This window comes from Hippocampus bargibanti, linkage group LG05 (genome assembly GCF_051943395.1).
Source record: "Hippocampus bargibanti isolate YZ-2025 linkage group LG05, ASM5194339v1, whole genome shotgun sequence".
In the NCBI taxonomy this organism is placed as follows: domain Eukaryota; kingdom Metazoa; phylum Chordata; class Actinopteri; order Syngnathiformes; family Syngnathidae; genus Hippocampus; species Hippocampus bargibanti.
Genome location: NC_142738.1, coordinates 25,310,966 through 25,332,593, shown reverse-complemented (window position 1 = coordinate 25,332,593; position 21,628 = coordinate 25,310,966). Strand labels below are relative to the sequence as shown.

At 40.6% G+C, this 21,628-nt stretch overlaps 1 protein-coding gene across 1 annotated transcript in view; it reads left to right on the top strand.

The window, feature by feature from the left end:
* Positions 1-1,041: 1,041 nt before the first annotated feature.
* Positions 1,042-21,628, top strand: part of necab2 (N-terminal EF-hand calcium binding protein 2) — a 135,887-nt gene continuing 115,300 nt past the window's right edge. Inside the window, exons 1-2 of the mRNA XM_088997457.1 lie at positions 1,042-1,380; positions 14,008-14,032. Of these exons, the coding sequence (XP_088853583.1) occupies positions 1,054-1,380; positions 14,008-14,032 (352 nt within the window). The 5' untranslated portion in view covers positions 1,042-1,053. The remainder of the gene's footprint in view (positions 1,381-14,007; positions 14,033-21,628) is intronic.

Genomic DNA, 21,628 nt, shown 5'->3' with positions numbered 1-21,628 from the left:
AAAAATGACTTAAAGAGTCCAAAATCTGCAAAAAAAATTGATCTGCGAATTGAGCATTTTCAGAAAGTACCGCCCCCCTTTCGTGACGTCACGCCAAGACGACTTGCATTGCTTGTGAATCAAAACAATGGCTTCAGATTTGGAGAATATGCTTTCTTGTTATGCATCCAGTTATGAATATGATTCAAATAGTCCTGATGAGCAAAGCATACATGTTTGCAATCGATTAAATAATTTATTTGGGCCATTTTGAGGCAAACGGGTGGGGGGGAATGTCTCACCCAAGAAGAGGCAGAAAAATGGCGACCAGCTCCGGTGAAGAATGAATCCGCTCGTTTCCACAGGCTGATACTATCTTTCCATGGAGTTTCCCTCCCTCTGCTGGCGGCTTTTGGGTGTAAGACATGGTAAAAAAAAACAGTACAGCAAAATACATTGACGTGATGGAAAGATGCTACAATGCGTCTTTTTTTACGGTGAGGAGGCGGTCCTTTTCTGACGTCACGTACGGACTGGTCACCAACTCAAAAACAAGACTTCCTGAATGTTCAGCGCTCTTAAAACGTAAAATATAGCTATATGCCGTGGAATCTTATTAAAATACGCCCAGTAGAAGTCAGTCATTTGAAGCCATTTTACAAATTATGGACACAACTTGTCCCGAGACGTCGGTTGTCCTTTAATAATTATTCAATAGTTATTCATACACTGCAACAGTATTATTAATAAACCGTTTCAATTGGATATTTTTAAGGAAAAAATATAATTCACAACGACTCTAGCGTGTTTTTATGTGATTTTGCGCAGGTCATACGTCTAAAAGTTGCAGAAAGACGCACCATCGTTAGAGAGATGACGAAAGGTGTGCCGTCGTACAATGTGCATGGTAGTAAACGTGAAATAGTTAACTCCCCTGTTGTCAACGTGTAAAAGTGAATACAGTTGAGCTTGTTTTGGGGTGGGGTTGTGATGTAACATCGAAGGGCTGCACGGGGAGGGGTGGGGGTCGCTTCTCCCTCATAGAACGCAGCATGAGCGCTCCCGAGCAAAAGGATGTGCGAGCAGGCAGCGCGCTACTGTAGGGACGGAGTCCACAAACTGCTGAACAAAGAACAAGCCAAACTTCGAGCCCAAGAAAGCCGTGAACACACCAAGCCCGTAGCCGGTCAGGACAGCGAGTCCGAAACGGCAGCACAGTCCGGAAACAGCGGCGCCCAGCCCGGTGGAATTGACGGGCTCGTCCGCTGGATCGTCACTAAAATGAGCGACAACAAGAACATCTCCAACCGGGAGTACGCCTCCACTAAGGAGGAGATGGCCGTAGCTCAAGAGCAATTCTTCGCCCCTGAACCACGGAGAGGCATCTCCGTTATTCTGGATGTAAGTACAGAGAACAGAGTCGCTGCGCAGAGCTGGATCAAGGCATCCAGTGAGTGGCCTGTGCGCATTTGCGCACGCCGAAACTCAATTTCCTGATGCAATGGAATTTAACGGCGCCTACACATTTTAATTCATACTATTCATTCGTAGGAATCAGATAAAATGTGATTTGAGGCATCCTATAATTTTAAAACACTTTTGAGCATTTATTCAATATTGTTGATGCACAGCTTCAGATCCATGTACCAGTACGATATATCTCTTCACGACTCAAGACAATTCAGCCTCCCAATATAGTGGGTAGGACACCCGTAAAACATATCTTAATGCCCCCCGCCCCCAACCAACTACATTTACTGCCTTACACTGCTACTCTACTGTATGCCATTCCTATACAGGCTCCCAGTAGATCAACTACTGGTAGCTGGGTGAAACGAGCACTATTTGACATATCTCACCACTCGTGCTACTTTCAAGTGATTCGTGCTTTGTGGTAGCTAGTGGAATATTGTGCTTTGAAGTGCTAAAAGCATACAACTCGTGCACAATTTAACATAATGTTGTAGACCTCCTACTGCAGTTTGACAAATTGTGCCAAAAACAACAAAGCAGATGCATAAAAAGTGGCTAAGATTGCATGATTATCTGTTTTGTGTTGTGTTATTTTATCTTGTTATTGGTAGAGGAGTGGTTAGCAGCGTTAGCTCATCCACCTCACGTTGGTGTGTGTGTGTGTGTGTGTGTGAGAGAGAGAGAGAGAGAGAGAGAGAGAGAGAGAGAGAGAGAGAGAGAGAGAGAGAGAGAGAGAGAGAGAGAGAGAGAGAGAGAGAGAGAGAGAGAGAGAGAGAGCAAGTGGCTGTTTGTCTTTCTCTGCCCTGCGATTGGCTGGCAACCGGTTTCGGGTGCCCCCCTACTTCAAGTGGACGCTCTGCACCCCCACGATCCTCGTGAGAATTGATCTGAATAAAAAATAAAAGTTTACTGTCGGGTGACCCAATGGCTAGCACGTCAACCTTACAGTCCAGGGGCACCTGGTTCGATACCACCTCTGTGTGGAGATTGTATGTTCTCCATATGCTCCGGTTTCCACTCACATTCCAAAAACATACATTGCAGGCCGATTGAACACTCCATGTGGGATCAGATGCGGATGGGTGTTCGTCTCAGTGTGTAATTGACAACCGGTTCGGAGAGACCCTTGTGTGGATAGAGCAGTTCAGAGAATGGATGGATGTCAACTCTTTATGTTAAGAAACCTGCCTTTAGACTTTGGCTGAAAATTAGTAGTCTGTGTATTTACACTGCTGTGTTGTATATAAAAGTAGACCATCCCAATGAAATTAAAAATATATATAAATAATATAATAATTGAAGATTTGTAAAGCTTGCCAATTATTTATTTATTTATTTATTTTATATGAAGCTTTGAGGGTTTGTGTAGAGTTCAATTATGCTCTTTGTCATCACTGGTAAATTCATTGATGGACTGTTTTTTGTTTGTCCACAATATTCGTTATGAGTTTTGTTGTCCGACTGCGGACAAACGGCATACTATTCTATGGATCTTCAACTGAATGTCAATGATGAAGTAAAATATGTAAAGTCTGTCTCAAGCATGGTGTCAAAGTCAAGGCCCGGGGGCCAAATCTGACCCGCCACATTTTTTAAATTCGGCCCGTGAAAGCAAATCAAGCATGTCAAGTGCCATGACGCTTGCAAAAGTCCGAACCAAAATTTCAAATTTTCCTACATAAACCACAATAAAAGTCATTATTCTTGAACAGTGCAATAGTAGAGGAGCGATTCTCCCCTTGAAAATCTGCACTACGGACTTGACTCCGTTGTATAGTGCACCTGCAATGGACTAGACCACGTGTCAAAGTCAAGGCCCAGGGGCCAAATCTGGCCCGCCACATCATTTTATTCGGTCCACAAATGTAAATCAAGCATGTCAATTAGTGCCACGATGCTTACTATAGCCCGAACAATTTTTTCAAATTGTATGTACACACACAATAGCACAATAACAGTCATTATTATTGGCTTCAGATTTGAAAAATAGTCATGAATTTCGAACTCACTAGTCATGAATTAGTTGTGTGTTCTGTATGTAATATGTGGAGGAGCTGAAACATTCTAATGGTTTCCCCAAATTCATAACGGCCCTCGAGAGGAAACCGTAACTACAATGTGGCCCGTGCCAAAAAAAGGACTTTGACAACCCTGGTCAAATTTCTTTCTAAGATTAGAACTACAGTAAAGTCTCGTTATATCGATATCGGTTATATCGATAGTACTGCTTATTACGATACTATTTCTATGAACGCAAGGAGAAAATTTACATGCCGCAGGATCGGATATATCGATAGTCCGGTTATATCGATATGTTTTCCGACTCCCGAGAATATCGATATAACGAGATTTTACTGTAATTCATTACAGGTCAAGATGGGTACTTGTATTTTTTTTCTAAGGATGAACTAATCAAGGACAGAAGTGTATTTACATCTGTCACTTTAGATATAGTCCCTAACCGGGTGAATCTGTCAGGAGGCAAAATAACAAAACCAGAGTGCTCGACACGCTCTTGCACTTTGTCACTACACACAACAGGATGAAACACTCAAAATGTACAGTATTTTAAATGGTTTGCTCCTCAACACACACTGGCCTCTTTGCCAATCTCTCTTTTGACACGACGCACAGACCCAGCATCCAATAAGCCATTTCCTCTTGTATTTTGTGACCATATTCATGGCCAGGGAAAGCTCTGAGGCTTTCTTGAATGTATACAACAGTATCTGTCTCATGCGGCACCTCTCTCAGGCACATCTGAATGGCATTATTGTTTACACTGTTGACAAGGCTGTCATGAAGCATGTTGTTCAGCACTGCCCAGACAGCATTAATTGATAGAAATTTTATCAATGGGCTTATCAATATTTGGACAATTTAATACACATTTGGATTCAATGGCCTTCCTCAAGTCTGTTGACCTCGATCTTACCATACTGTATTTAAAACCTTCTCTTTGAAGAGCCCACCATTCACCTTGATTTTCTGCTTATTTCTGAATTCAGTTTTGTCTTCAGCAAGTGTTAAACCTACATTCCTCGATTCTTTTTAAAAGCAGCCCCAAACCAGTGTTTTTTTTCAGGCCCAGGCTTGCAGCCATCCACATAGAAACTCGCCATTACTTCAATTTGAACTTTCATTTGTCTCAATAATCCAGCCAGGAAAACTTTCTGTGTAACAGCACTGTGTGGCTGTCGCCCGGCAGATTGCTTGCACTGTCAAACCAAGCTTTGATGACTGCAAGTGCGCACATCGGGGGGTTTGGATGACGTAAAGTACTTGTCAAACCGATTCTGCTCACTCGATGTGGACATGGTCTGGAGTGGACCATCTACTCGGAAGCAGTGTGGCCCAGCTTTTGAAGTGTCACGGTTTGCAAGGTGGTGATGGCAGTTGTGGATCCCAAAAAGCCGGCAGGAGGGAACAGCAGGTTGTATTTGATAAATTGTATTGAAATAAAGTCAACAGGAACAGGAACAAAATCTAAAACGTTAAAATCATTTGAACAGAAAAATAGAAAGTATCAAAACAAAACCAAGAGTAAAAGTCCGCCAAGGTTAAACAAACACATGCACAGCATACAATGCATACACAATTGCATACAATTGCATTCACCAATGACCTGACAGCGAATGGTCGTGCCGGGAGTCCTTTTGAGTGTCACTGATTGGAAACGACTAGCACCTGCGAGGCAGCAGGCAGGGCTGACAGCGCTACCCGTTGCACGCCAATCCGAACGTGGCACTCCGCCACTGATCGAGACGACCAGCACCTGTGCAATGCAGTGTTACAATAATATCAGTCCATTACACAAAATGAAGCCGTGCGGGATGACGACTTTGGAGAGTTGGGTGACTTCATGTCATGATCTGGTTGGCGACCAACGGGTGGCGCTGTCGGCCCCACCTGCACTGGTGTCGGTCGTTCCAATAGCTGGCAATTAAAAGGACTCCCGGCATGACCATTCCGTGTCGGGTCATTGTATGTGTTTGCTTCCCCCTGTCAGGTTTGTTTCATCTTGGCAGATGTGTACTCATGGTTTTCTTTGATACTTTATACTTTTCTGTTCAGATGGCTTTGATGTTTGAGATTTTGTTCCCGCTGACTTTATTTTAATACAATTTGTCAAATACACCCTGCTGCTCTCTCCTGTCTGCTTTTTTGGCATCCACCATCATCACCACCTTGGAAACCGTGACAGGACATGTGAGGCCCTCTGAGAACTTTTGTTATTCAGGGCTTATTAATAAATTTGACTTGACCAGATATGCAAATCTCACTTGATCGATAATGTTGCAATGCATCACAATCACAGGGATCATTCGTTTTTGACTGCTGCTTGTATGCATTTAAAAGCATTATGATGACCAAATTCAAAATCCAGATACCTCTTGGAGTTTCATGTTGGGCACGTTGCACACACACAAAGAAAACAAATAAATACAAAAATCCACACAAATACATTTGAAACTACAGTGAGACCTCAACTTACGAACTTAATTGGTTCCCAGACAGAGTGTGTAAGGCGAAAAGTGTGTATCTAAAAAAAATCCCATAGGAAACCATTAAAATGGGAATAGTCCGTTCCCGGGTTTCCATAAAATATACTTTTCAACTAAATAAGCCTTAAAACTACACACAACCTACCTTATCCTATGTATAATAAATGTGCTATTGGATTGTAATGAAAGAAATACACTGCACTGTATAATAAAGTCACTTTATTTACATTTGTGATGGTCATTGATGGCTCTTAATTGACACCTGTTGCTTTCTGACTTGTAAGGTCTTACGAAACTGAGGCATCACATTATCATTCATCATGTTTATGATTCTCATAGCGTTTTATGGATGGTACTGTTCAATAAAAGCCTGCACATCAACTGTTGAATGGCCTGCTTCTGCTTGTCCTCTTGAAGGCAAATCAAATCCTCTGTGTTGAGGACCTCATTATGGTCAGCAACAAGCTCCTCGATGTCATCTGCATTCACTTCGAGTCCCGTAGGTGCTGGCAGAGATTTTATGACAACAAAAGGCGCGAGTCTGATGATTCCACAGACGCGGAATAAAACGCGACAAAAGAAGGCGCGCGGGGCGAATAAAATGGCACACTCATGTCTAACAATCACCCCGTGCAAAGCAAACTGTTGGATTTGCCAGCACAAGACATAGCGATGTACTTTCACGTAATCATGTCACTGGTGAGGTGACAGTGACTCGTTGAAATGAAATGAAATTGAAGAGCCGCGAGCGGCGGCCACGCCCGAGCTGTCAACTCGCACGTGACAATTTAGCGTGACTATTGACACGCTGTTCCGGTGTGTGTAAAAACACTAGCTCTGATTGGCTTACCATGACACATGACTCTACCCTTTAGCCCAGGGGTGTCAAAGTCATTTTTTGCCGCGGGCCACATTGTAGTTATGGTTTCCTCTCGAGGGCCGTTATGAATTTGGGGAACCCATTAGAATGTTTAAATCCCTTCAAATATTACATATAGAGCACACAGCAAATTAATGACTAACTCGTTTTCAAATCTGAAGTCAAGAATAATGACTTTTATTGTGGTTGACATCCAAAAATATGAAATTTTGGCTCAGATTTTAGCAATCATCATGGAATTTAACAAGTTTGATTTGCTTTCGTGGGCCGAAAAAAAATGAGGTGGCGGGCCGGATTTGGCCCACGGGCCTTGACTTTGACACCTGTGCTTTAGCCAATCACAATCACTTCTATCGCATCTTGACAGGGTTCAAGTGTCACAACAGAGAAACACGTTGGCAAGTGTTTGTCCCTGCTCATTCAGTTAGACAATGCTTTCCAAACAGCCTAGCCCTAGAGTCATAAGAAGTCGCGCGCTATTCTAGAACGTGAACGCATCCCAAGTCTTGGATGACAAATAAACAGAGCAGAGTAGACGTGTATGGCTGGTAGTGTCTTCAATTTATTCATAGTAACGCACCACATTTGAACTGAGGCTGAACACGAGGTGTTTATTTTCCGGTCCCATAATAGTAAAATTATCTGCAAAAAGCTCCTCGGAGGCGATGGACGTGTGAATTCAGAGAGAGGGGGTGTGGAAAGGAGCGCCGGCTGGAGCGCTGTTTGGTCGTGTGCTTCCTCCGAAGATCACTCCGCCAGATCCGAAGGTTGTGTGCTTGATGGACCGGCCGTGGTGGGTATGTATTATGAAAATAGTGCTTATTATAAGGCTTAATTTTCATAAATTTGACGTTCGTATGATGAAAAGTTCGTACTATAAGGCGTTCGTAATTTGAGGTCACACTGTATCACTGACATAAAATGTTCATCTGATATCCAGGAAGCACAAGATGCATTTCTCACACACTAACAGTGCATACAAATCTGCATTGATTCATCTCTCTTCAATTTCTCAATGATTTCCCCAAATTCATTTTTGTCCATTTAAAGTGCAGTTTTTGCTGGCAGATGAAAATGCAGTGTTCCAAAATACTAATGAAAGAGGAAGGCTTGGGCTCTCAAGACCAGAAAGACCAAAACACTGACTGTGAATACATTGCCACAATTATATGGATAGAAATTGAGCAGGTGCTTATGAGAGAGGTGAAAACGTTGTTCCGAATGTGTGTTTTTGACGATGGGAATTAATGAATTCCATGTATTTGTGTTTGGAGGAGAATATTCATGTACACAGTCGTTAAAAGGCCATGAATTGACTGGAGATAGTGGTTGTATTACCAAAGTGAGCTTGAAAAAGTCACTTGGTTACTTTACTGATGACTTCCTTGAAATACTGTTTACAAGTGGCTTTTTGTACATTCAGCAGATCCATCATGTCCATCAGATCCATCATGTCCAAAATCTGCAAAAAAATTGAGCTGGGAATTGGGCATTTTCAGAAAGTCCCGCCCCCAGTTCGTGACGTCACACCAAGACGTCTTGCATTTCTTGTGAATCAAAACAATGGCTTCAGATTCGGAGAATATGCTTTCTTGTTACACATCCAGTTATGAATATGATTCAAATAGTTCTGAAGAGGAAAGCATACATGTTTGCAATCGATTAAAGAATTATATGTTCCATTTTGAGGCAACGTATGGGGAAAATCTCTCACCCCGAAAAAAGAGGCACAAAATGGCGACCTCCAGTGGCCACCTCCGCTTCCACAGGCTGATAAATTCCTTATATGGAGCTTGGACACCCTCTTCTGGCAGCTTTTGGGTGCAACACGAGGTCCCCAGACCAAACAAGTACAGCAAAATACATTGACGTGATGGAAGGACCGCTACAATGCATCTTTTTTTTCGGTCAGGGGCGTTCCTATAGTGACGTCATGTACGGACTCGTCACCAACTCAAAAACAAGACTTCCTGAATATTCAGAGCGAGTCTTAAAACGTAAAATATAGCTATTTGCGGTGGAATCTTATTAAAATACGCTCAGTAGAAGTCATTTGAAGCCATTTTCCAAATTATGGACACAACTTGTCCGGATACGTCGGTTGTCCTTTAAAATAAAAGAGACAACTAGCTTTGCCAAGACCTCATGGGAATTGCATAAACGTGTTACAGTAATGTAAACAAACAAGTACTGTGTTAAAAAAGTAAAATAAAGACAGCATTTTCTTGACACAACATACATACAGTAAAGTCTCGTTATATCGATATTCAAGGGAGTCCGAAAAAATATCGATATAACCGGGACTATCGATATATCCGATCCTGCGCCGAACTGCATTAAACAAAAGCCGTCAAAAGAGGGCAGCCAAGCGCCATATAAGAAACGGAGCTGTCCATTAGCTCCCTTTTTTTTGGGTGAGAGATGTTCACCCAATGTTCCCTCAAAATGGCACATATAATTCTTTAATGATTGTAACCATGTATGCTTTAATCTTCAGAACTACAGTGTATTTGAAACATATTCATAGCTAGCGTCTGAAAATGAAAATGGCTCTGCTACACGGGTGCTGGGCACGTAACCAAGTCACCTGACCAAGTCGACCAATGGCGCGACTGATGGCGTGACACGTAACCAAGACACGTGACCAAGTTGACCAATGGCGCGACCGATGGCATGTCACGTGACAAAGTCACACGGCCAAGTCGACCAATAGCGCGACCGATGGCGGCTCATGTGACCAAGTCGACCAATGGTGCGACCGATGGCGGCTCACGTAACAAGACACGTGACCAAGTTGACCAATGGCGCGACGGATATATCGATATAAACAACAAAAATGGCCGGCGGGGGATGAAAAGGAGCACCGTAATAACCGGATTCTCGTAATAACCGGGTATCGTACTAAACGGTACTAATTATACATAAAAAGACTAGAAATGTGCAAGGGAAATGAAAATAGTATCGTAATAAGCGGTACTATCGATATAACCGATATCGATATAACGAGACTTTACTGTAATTGTCTTATATAAAAGTTTGTCTTTCTCTATTTCACACAAACTGTTTATCACATACTTGTGTTTTTTTTCTAGTCTTTCCAGACTTCACTCGACGTAAATAATTAAACGAGTACAATATAAAAGACAGGCAGCCTCACAATAGAGAATCAAGCGCAGAAGGCCTCATCCTACAAGATTGAAGATTGCATTGCCTTTATTTTCCATTCGTCTGTGTAAGCTCTCAGTCGTACAGGAGTGGTCCATCGATGAGAAGGTTTCTTCAGCCGTCATCTGTACAAAAGTGAAGGTTTCGGACGTTTCGCCTCCTATCCAAGAGGCTTCGTCAGCGAACTAAAGTCTGACTGGTCGTATCGGCCCCATTTATATATCCCTAATGTCCAGACATGGTGGCGCCGGACACAGCTATGATAGTTCGCTGACGAAGCCTCTTGGATAGGAGGCGAAACGTCCGAAACCTTCACTTTTATTTTCCATTATGTAAATTTTTTTGTTCTGTGTCTTTTGATTGGTAAACAGGGTGTTTTACCTCCTTCGTTTCATTGATTATTCACTGTTTGTTTTGTTGCATGTGCAAACGTGTTTGTACCAGGCAGTTGTTGAATTTGGTGCACTCATCAATTAGTGGTGCCTTATACAGTGGTACCTCGGTTCTCAACCATAATCCGTTCCAGAACCCTGTTCGAAAACCGATTTGTTCAAACACCAAAACCATTTTTCCAATTACAAATAATGTAAATTGTTTTAATGCGTTCCAACCCCTTGAATGTTTACCTTTTTAGTACAGTATTTTATACATTATTTTATGCATGAAATTGCACATTACAATGCTGACCAACACATAAAAAGCAATGTATATCTCAGAAAATGTTAAGCAAAATGGCAAAGACGTAAATAACATAAACATAAATGTAACCCAGGCTAATCGTACGTTCGTAAAGAAAATAATTCTGAATCGGATTTTTTACCTTTGTGGTGGTCAGCAGAAAGCGCAGGTGGACGGAGGAAGGAAATTTATTGTTTGGAACGAGAGTCCCCTTCCATAAAAACTTCGAGGAGCTCTTCTGTCTGAGGGGTGCTCACACGTTCAAATCTCTTTGCAACGGATGACTCTGCGACAGGGTGTTCATTTCTCTTAAAATATCTATCCAATGACACATGCTCTCACTCCCATAGCCACATCACTAGATTTCACAGCCTCCTTATTCTTTAATATCGTATTGATCGTAGATTTCGCCATGCTGTATTCAATACGTCGATCGTGATCGACCAATCGATCTCCAAGGTAGTATTGGTAGATCGCAAGACAAGGTCACGTGACATTGTCAGGAACTGACATTAAATCAAGTGGAGTTCTTTTGAAAAAAACTTGACGCCAGCCAATCAGCCATCCCTTTATTTGATTGATACACCGGAGAACCAATCATTTGACATCTCATTGAGAGACTAACTGCGAGCTCAAACAACGCCCCTTCGTTGCAAAGTGAACAATGATGTCATCATCCTGAACTCTATTTTTTGTTATTTCTCATTAGACAAGACCTCACTTCAACCCTTTCTAGTTGTTTGTTTTTGCAATTACGACATTACGTCACTTTATGTACGTCACTTCCTCACTTTACATATGTCACTACCTCACTTTCCATACGACACTACCTCACTTTACATACAGAAATTACATGTATTGTCTGTTGTCAATTGTATGTCTTTTTTAGCCACGTTATAAGTGCCTTGCATGTCTTGCACGCTGGGTCCGAGAGGACATTAATTTCATCTGTGCTGTATGTCATGCATATTAGCATATTTGACAATAAAGCTGACTTTGACTTGACTTTGACTTTGATTAGTTACATCCTAATTTTTCGCTCGGTTTTTCCCCTTAAACGTAAGATAGAGTATAAAAAAGTGGAAGAGCTGGACCAAGTAAGACTAAAAAACGTATCACTTTAATACGGAATGAGAGGATGACTTTTTTCACGATGACATTTTCAAGTGCGGTTGTCTCGTTTGTCAAGTTATCAGAGTGAACTCAGGTAATGGCAAACAATTGACTTAATTATATTGTGTTGTGCAACATATGCCGATATACGTCAACATAAATTGCAATAATCTTCACTATATTTCTCAATAAATATAATGAGTAGATCATTTTGACTTGGTCATTTCAAAAGTAGCTCTGTTGCTGAAAAAAGTGAGCACCCCTGCCCTAGCCAGATCAGACACTCACACACCTCCTTCATATTTTGCGATTAATTCTTTCTTAAATGCAATAGTTGTACGCACTACTTTTTTTTTTACTTGTAGCAGCACTTACTTTCTTTGGAGGCATGATGATTAAGGGCTAAAACTCTTCGTACACCTGTATTGGATTGGATTTGGATTGGATTGGATTTGCCTTTATTAGTCTCACAGTGGAGAAATTTACATTTCACAGCAGCAAAGTGATGAAAGGAATGAAAGTAGAAAAACAAAATACATGAGCTGCTGGAAAGGCAGCCACACTCGCGGCGCAGTCTTGAAGTCAAAAGAAAAACAAACAAATAATGACAGCACAAAGACAATATGACAAAACAAAGACACAGAGTCATTCATTCTTCAGGACTTGCTGTACCCTCTTTGTGATGACATGACGCAGTTCTAGATGAAAGAGGAGAGGATCAAAGTGTCTTTCCACCAGTGGATCAGGGACATCATGGTGGAACGTGCACGTCGATTACAAGCTAAATGTTGAAAGCAAACACGCAGCTGTAGCATTCATTGACGAAAAGAGATTGTCTCACATCTCCTGTCCCACATACATCTGCTTCAATTCCAAGCCGCAACAGTTCCACATACGCATCGGCGCTCTGCGCTGACGCTCCTTTCTTCTTATCACGGGCTCCTCAAGCCATGCATCCATTCAGCCGCATACTGTCCAACAGCACCGACCTTTCCGCTGAACAAAGCGGGGCTGTGAAGATGCTGCCCATTACTGGCGCAAAAAAGCACAATGGCCCCTTCGGTGTCCAGCGATGGCAGTCGAATGGCACCGACATTCCTCCCATTCAAAAACAGTACTGGCATATTCATGCTGCCGAAAAAGCGCAACCGCTCAGCACAGTCTCCTCCTTGATGAATGTCGTGGTCAAAAATCAATCATTAAACGCGAGAGCAAAACGCAGCACGTCCGCTACAGACAACAGTTGGTCACGACCAGAGCGATACACCTGTACGACGCTCAGCATCCCACCCTCGCGTACGCACTCACGCGTCGTACCGGCGTTCGAACTCCGATTATTGTTCGAACTATGAAGCAAGAATATCTCGAATATTTTGTTCGAACTCCAATTTGTTAGAACTGTGAGTCGTTCGAAAACCGAGGTACAACTGTAGTTTCTTCTGCAGCCGACAGGGAAGTGTCTGTTGTTGCCTTCTCTGAAGAGGCACTCTGCAGTTTAACAATTTCTCATTTTGGTTTTGTCAGAAAAGTAATGGTTTAAAGTTTTGTCTTAAGAACTTCAATCAAACTATTATGTTGTATGTACCAGTACTCATCGTAAGGTGTTTGATTATTAGTTACTCTATAGCAGTCATGATTCAGTTATGTGTCAATCATTGTAAAATATTGGGGTTCTCAAACTAATTTTTGTCACAGGCCACATGGTGGTTACTGTTTTCTTTGAAGTATGTTTTGACTATCAAACCATATTAACAAATGAAGCACAATGTTTTTCAGTCATCCCTTGCTATAACGCTCCATTTTACATGGCTTTGCTGTTCCATTGATTTTTCCCCCCTCTGTGCACTTATTTATTTAGTTGTTTATGTATTTCTTTTTCCATTTATTTATTTATTTATTTATTTATTTATTTATTCATGTATTTGTTTATCTATTTGTCTGTTTGTTTGTGTGCGTGTTTATTTTTGCTTGTTTATTTATTTACAGTGCGTTGTGCCATAATTTAAATTATTCTTGCAATGCATGCTTTTCCAAAAACGTAGTTTTCTCTGTATTATTTCTGTTCCTGGCACCTTCTACCCAAAGCATGTCCACAAATCATTTGAGGATAAATGCTTTGGACAATGAATGAAGGAATTGATAATAATGTGATACAGTACAAGAAACAACAAACAATTTCATTGATACTGAGTCACGTTCATTTTGTCTCCACAGATCTTCAGAAGAGCTGATAAAGATGGTGAGTAGATTCTTAATTAATGAGCAGAGTTTTAAATTTAAGGTAGAATTCATCACTCTACACACGTCACAAGAAACAACAAAGCAAAATGATACTTGAATAAACATGAGTAAGAATGACAGTGATAGTTAAATGTCTCTGGGTTGAAAGAGGTTGGGGATTATCATACATACAGTCATGGATGGGTGTTTAGGCCTATTGTAATTCAATGGTAAAGGTGACAGGGTGTGTGAATTGAGAGGTGTGATAATCGATTTCCTTCTTTATGAATCTCATTAAAACCTTCAAGAGAATGGAAATGAGCAAATAATTTTGCAACAAATATCCGTATTACCCATAGCACATACATATTTGTTGTATGTTTGCAATATATTCTGGTATATAGGTATTAATTGCTCTGTAAATGAAAAAGAAAACAAAACAAATGCTAAAACCTCTTACTCACCTCTTCTCACAGTATGCCTTTTCAAATAGATTCACATGTCGCACTCCACTCTTATCTAGTGTTTTTTATGTAGGAAGAAAAAAACACTATCCTTCCATTATTTACAACACGTATCCTGTTCTGGATCACAGAAGGATGAATTCTATCGAAGCTGATGTTGGATGAAAAGCAAATCACACCTCGATTGGTCAACAGTCAATTACAGTTCACTGAACACTCATACGCATCGTGACTGAGTAAGAACTCAACAACAACGCTGCCTGCTTGGAACTTAGGCGAGTGAACCAGCACATCATCAGTGAAACTGAAACAATCCACTCTCTTAATTTCTATTGCTTTTTTGTTCCTAATATACTGTATCTTCAAATTACAATGCAAAATGAAACGAAAAATGGTTGATTCATGATAAGGTTTGACAGAACAAACTTTGGCTTTCAGATATAGGACTTGAAAAAAAATGCCATGATTCATTTTAGTTATCGGGGGCAATCCTAACTGCCTCAAGGGCCAGTGAAAAAGCTGCTGTGCTGTATGTCAGTCATGCCTGGGCTGTTGAATGACAACTTGGGGATCCTGGAAGAAAGCCAACATGACCAGAAAGTCATACAGACAGTCAACCAAGTAAATCCTAACTCATCAATCTATTTTCGAACTTGCTTATGCATCAAGATATAAAATCCGTTCTTGAGATTAAACACGGCTTACTAATAAGTGAAAGACATTTGAAGCGAGTGGTGAACAAAAGTGGACTATTTCGCCGAAAAACGTTCGATGACTTGGGCGTCTTGGTTGACTTTATTCACAACCAGTTGCAGAATTCCGGACAACTACACGGTTACAGGTGGATGTACAGTAAGTGCAGAGAACATGGGCTTCTTGTCAGGAAAGAGGATGTTCGTCTGGTCCTGAAAGAGTTGGATCCGAGAGGAGTGTCTTTAAGGCAAGCAAGACGTCTGAGACGACGAAACTACTTCTCGAAAGGGCCGAATTTTATTTGGCATATGGATTCATATGACAAACTGAAACCGTTTGGAATTTGCATCAATGGGGCTATTGATGGCTTTTCAAGGAAAATAATGTGGCTCGATGCCTACACAACAAGTAGTGACCCGAAGTTAATTGGAGGTTACTACATTGAAGTTGTGCACCGTTTGGGAGGTTGTCCTCGAATCGTTCGAGCTGATTTGGGGACTGAAAATGGTCATGTTAAAGGCTTCCAGCGTTTCCTGGTGCCCATACCGCCAGGCAGCACCCTTGACAGTTACTTGGATGGAGCCAGCACCGCCAATCAAAGAATTGAATATTGGTGGGGGTTTCTTCGCAGCCAATGCATGGAATTCTGGTTATCACTCTTCAAAGACCTCAGAGACAATGGCTTCTTTGATGGTGTATTTCTGGACAAAAGCATCCTGCAATTTTGTTGCATGGGACTTATTCAGGTGAGTTCATATATTCTGTAGCTCCATTTATGAAATATGTATTTTTGTATTTGAGAGGGTGTTGATGGGACACAAAAGAAGGTAAATAATCGGATAGTGGAAAGAAGATAGTGGTCTGTGTGTGTGGGGACATAGCGTGAAGGTGAAATGATCAAGGAAAAGATGAAGGAAAAGTGGGGATGGGCAGAGTAGTAAACATGAGTGACGAGTTTAAGGTAGAAAGGAGGGAGCAGGGAGAGAAAAGCAGTCTAATTCTATAATTTCTTGCTCATAAGAGCTGCTATGACTGTGCAACTCTTCCTAAATCTGTCTGTATATCACACCAAATCCAGCAGGCATTTAAACAACTTCTTCCCTCAAGCAATTAACTCTCTAAAAAGTAACCCCAATAGAACTGTATAGTGCCTCCATTTTTTGATGAGACTAGTGCAGCTACAGGAGACAATTTCCTTGTGTGTACTACATACTTGGCAAAAAAAGATGATTCTGATTCTGATATTATTCTCAACAGGATGAGTTGGATGATACTGCCCGTGTTTGGAACAGCCATCTCATCAGGCCCTCAAAGAACATAAATGTCCCCAGTGGTCGGCCCAACGTGATGTATTCTTTACCTGAACTTTATGGCACAAGGGACTTCCTCTCCACAGTTGACAATGAACAAGTTCAACTATGCAAAAGCCAGTGTGTCTTCCGTTTAACTATGCCTTGTGATCCGGATGTATTTGTATTGTGTGCTTCCTTAATGGCCCAGTCTGGTCTGATGCCACCAAAAGAGCCGTATCAGGCTGTGAACTTGTACTTGCACCTCAGAGAGGCCCTTACTGCAATTCTAAATTAGAAGCATGATGTTTTCAGGGGTCAGAGACATTAACCTTTGGTGAAAGCATTTTTGTTTCCGTATACCAGTCATACTGGAATTATATTACATTAAAATTTAAACATGAATTACTCAAAGCAATAACCATATATTTTTTGGTGTGTGTTTGGGTGAAACCATTTTATGGCTCCTCAACTGGTTCGAAGTAACATTTAATGAAGGCTGAATCCGACGACCATTGCCATTTCTTCAACCCTTTGTTCATCATTTCTTTTATCACTTCACTTTAAATGGATTATTGGGATACATTTGAGGACGAATAATATATAGCAATCACAGTTTAAATCATTTTTTGTCTGCTGTTTTTGTTACTGTATAAGGAAAGCATATTTGATCAATATGAAATGTTCATTTGTCAAATCATTCTGGGTGTCAATAAATATACTGTCTTGGTTGCTGATTTTAACCACAAATACTTAACCAATGTGGATCTGAATAGTATTCCTGCACCCCAGTACACAATCACTTGCCTGTAAATGATAACATAATTGTCACTCTTCAATTTCGTCAGCAGGTGGTGTCTTGTGTTTAAAAAAAACATGAATTATTTGGAACAAATTTTATTAACATTGACAAATTGGTATGAACAGCAATCACAAACATATAAATGGAATACAATATCAAGTACAAAAAGAATTGCTTTTGTTTGAACAGTGCAAATATTTGCAACATTACATGACATATCAACTTCAAACCTTTAGGTCAAACTGAAAGTGGCACCATATCCGAAACCATTAGGAGAATAAGTGATATGGAAAATTGAATGAATGAATAATAACCATGAAATCAATTGTAGACACAAAAGGAAAATACAACTGTAGACTGCCCTACGCAAGGTTGACCATGACAGATGTTTTACATCTCAATGTACAAATAATGAAATGCTCCTAAACTGATGTGTGTGCATGTGTGTGTAGACATAAGAGAGTCAATCAATCAATTGCGCACTTTCTCCCACCATGTTGGTGACAGATGAATGAGCTTCACTGCATTCATCCAAATGAGATGTTGGAGTATTTTCTTTTGTGCCAATGTAAAATCTTAACAGTTTCAATTTGTTTTTTTCATAGAGTCTGCCAATTGTTTCATCTAAAGCAATGTGGTTTCTTTTGAAATCACAGACCTCAAAAGTAAAGTCTTCAACAGGTCCTTTGGTTTAGCTTCCATCTGGGAAAAATAGCCCTTTTCCCAGCTCCAAAATTTGAGCGACAGTTGCTGTTTTTTTCCAGGATGGCATACCTTGTTCCTCCACCTTTGCTTGTCCTCACTTGATGGTAATCGTTGCCATAAATCTTCCTTTGAGTCTTTTCTGCAGAAACATTGTTATGTCTTGCCATCCCATCAACATGGTTTTGGAGTACTCCCGAAGTCTCAGCCAGTACACCTTTTTTCCTTGATCTTATTTTGCCTCTTAATTTTTGGAGGAGCAGTTCATTATCACCACTGGACATTTTCTGATGACAAAAGCAAAGGACAGCTATTCGATCACCATAAGAAGTGATATATTTGCCCATTTGCTCTTCGGTCATCATAGCAATTACTGCCATGTCAACCTGCAAAGATAAATTGTGAGAATAAATACTTGACATGTTTATTTAATTATCAATAACTTTTAATACATTTAACATATTCACATGAGTGATGGGACACTACAGTCATCATTATTTGTATTCAGTATTACACGAGAATAGTATATTAGGTAGCGGCAGCCCAATTACTAACTGTAATATCGATTTTAAATTGTGTTAATAACCTCATTATTAAAATAGAATTAACAGTACAGGGAGAGTAGATAGAAATGTTAGCTTCACTTTCACTTTATTGACCTACTACCAATACTACTTCGACAGTGAAAAAGCTGCTGTGCTGTATGTCAGTCATGCCTGGGCTGTTGAATGACAACTTGGGGATCCTGGAAAGAAAGCCAACATGACCAGAAAGTCATACAGACAGTCAACCAAGTAAATCCTAACTCATCAATCTATTTTCGAACTTGCTTATGCATCCTATCACTACGGAGCCCCTAAGGGGACATCGAAGAAAAAAAAAAAACTTTGCGAGATCTCGCAAAACTTTGCGTTCCCTCGCAAAACTTTGCGTTCCCTCGCAATACTTTGCGTTCCCTCGCAATACTTTTGCGAGATCTCGCATTCTTTGCGAGCTCTCGCATTCTTTGCGAGATCTTGCAAAGAATGCGAGATCTCGCAATCTTTTTTTAAAAAATACGCGTACATGTACTTCCGGTTCATCGTCAGTGTAACCGAAAACAACAAACATGGAGCCTTTTCACCCTTTCGTTCCTTTAATCCAGTTTTACTTTAAAATTGGCTTGAAATACAAAGATATAAAATCCGTTCTTGAGATTAAACACGGCTTACTAATAAGTGAAAGACATTTGAAGCGAGTGGTGAACAAAAGTGGACTATTTCGCCGAAAAACGTTCGATGACTTGGGCGTCTTGGTTGACTTTATTCACAACCAGTTGCAGAATTCCGGACAACTACACGGTTACAGGTGGATGTACAGTAAGTGCAGAGAACATGGGCTTCTTGTCAGGAAAGAGGATGTTCGTCTGGTCCTGAAAGAGTTGGATCCGAGAGGAGTGTCTTTAAGGCAAGCAAGACGTCTGAGACGACGAAACTACTTCTCGAAAGGGCCGAATTTTATTTGGCATATGGATTCATATGACAAACTGAAACCGTTTGGAATTTGCATCAATGGGGCTATTGATGGCTTTTCAAGGAAAATAATGTGGCTCGATGCCTACACAACAAGTAGTGACCCGAAGTTAATTGGAGGTTACTACATTGAAGTTGTGCACCGTTTGGGAGGTTGTCCTCGAATCGTTCGAGCTGATTTGGGGACTGAAAATGGTCATGTTAAAGGCTTCCAGCGTTTCCTGGTGCCCATACCGCCAGGCAGCACCCTTGACAGTTACTTGGATGGAGCCAGCACCGCCAATCAAAGAATTGAATATTGGTGGGGGTTTCTTCGCAGCCAATGCATGGAATTCTGGTTATCACTCTTCAAAGACCTCAGAGACAATGGCTTCTTTGATGGTGTATTTCTGGACAAAAGCATCCTGCAATTTTGTTGCATGGGACTTATTCAGGTGAGTTCATATATTCTGTAGCTCCATTTATGAAATATGTATTTTTGTATTTGAGAGGGTGTTGATGGGACACAAAAGAAGGTAAATAATCGGATAGTGGAAAGAAGATAGTGGTCTGTGTGTGTGGGGACATAGCGTGAAGGTGAAATGATCAAGGAAAAGATGAAGGAAAAGTGGGGATGGGCAGAGTAGTAAACATGAGTGACGAGTTTAAGGTAGAAAGGAGGGAGCAGGGAGAGAAAAGCAGTCTAATTCTATAATTTCTTGCTCATAAGAGCTGCTATGACTGTGCAACTCTTCCTAAATCTGTCTGTATATCACACCAAATCCAGCAGGCATTTAAACAACTTCTTCCCTCAAGCAATTAACTCTCTAAAAAGTAACCCCAATAGAACTGTATAGTGCCTCCATTTTTTGATGAGACTAGTGCAGCTACAGGAGACAATTTCCTTGTGTGTACTACATACTTGGCAAAAAAAGATGATTCTGATTCTGATATTATTCTCAACAGGATGAGTTGGATGATACTGCCCGTGTTTGGAACAGCCATCTCATCAGGCCCTCAAAGAACATAAATGTCCCCAGTGGTCGGCCCAACGTGATGTATTCTTTACCTGAACTTTATGGCACAAGGGACTTCCTCTCCACAGTTGACAATGAACAAGTTCAACTATGCAAAAGCCAGTGTGTCTTCCGTTTAACTATGCCTTGTGATCCGGATGTATTTGTATTGTGTGCTTCCTTAATGGCCCAGTCTGGTCTGATGCCACCAAAAGAGCCGTATCAGGCTGTGAACTTGTACTTGCACCTCAGAGAGGCCCTTACTGCAATTCTAAATTAGAAGCATGATGTTTTCAGGGGTCAGAGACATTAACCTTTGGTGAAAGCATTTTTGTTTCCGTATACCAGTCATACTGGAATTATATTACATTAAAATTTAAACATGAATTACTCAAAGCAATAACCATATATTTTTTGGTGTGTGTTTGGGTGAAACCATTTTATGGCTCCTCAACTGGTTCGAAGTAACATTTAATGAAGGCTGAATCCGACGACCATTGCCATTTCTTCAACCCTTTGTTCATCATTTCTTTTATCACTTCACTTTAAATGGATTATTGGGATACATTTGAGGACGAATAATATATAGCAATCACAGTTTAAATCATTTTTTGTCTGCTGTTTTTGTTACTGTATAAGGAAAGCATATTTGATCAATATGAAATGTTCATTTGTCAAATCATTCTGGGTGTCAATAAATATACTGTCTTGGTTGCTGATTTTAACCACAAATACTTAACCAATGTGGATCTGAATAGTATTCCTGCACCCCAGTACACAATCACTTGCCTGTAAATGATAACATAATTGTCACTCTTCAATTTCGTCAGCAGGTGGTGTCTTGTGTTTAAAAAAAACATGAATTATTTGGAACAAATTTTATTAACATTGACAAATTGGTATGAACAGCAATCACAAACATATAAATGGAATACAATATCAAGTACAAAAAGAATTGCTTTTGTTTGAACAGTGCAAATATTTGCAACATTACATGACATATCAACTTCAAACCTTTAGGTCAAACTGAAAGTGGCACCATATCCGAAACCATTAGGAGAATAAGTGATATGGAAAATTGAATGAATGAATAATAACCATGAAATCAATTGTAGACACAAAAGGAAAATACAACTGTAGACTGCCCTACGCAAGGTTG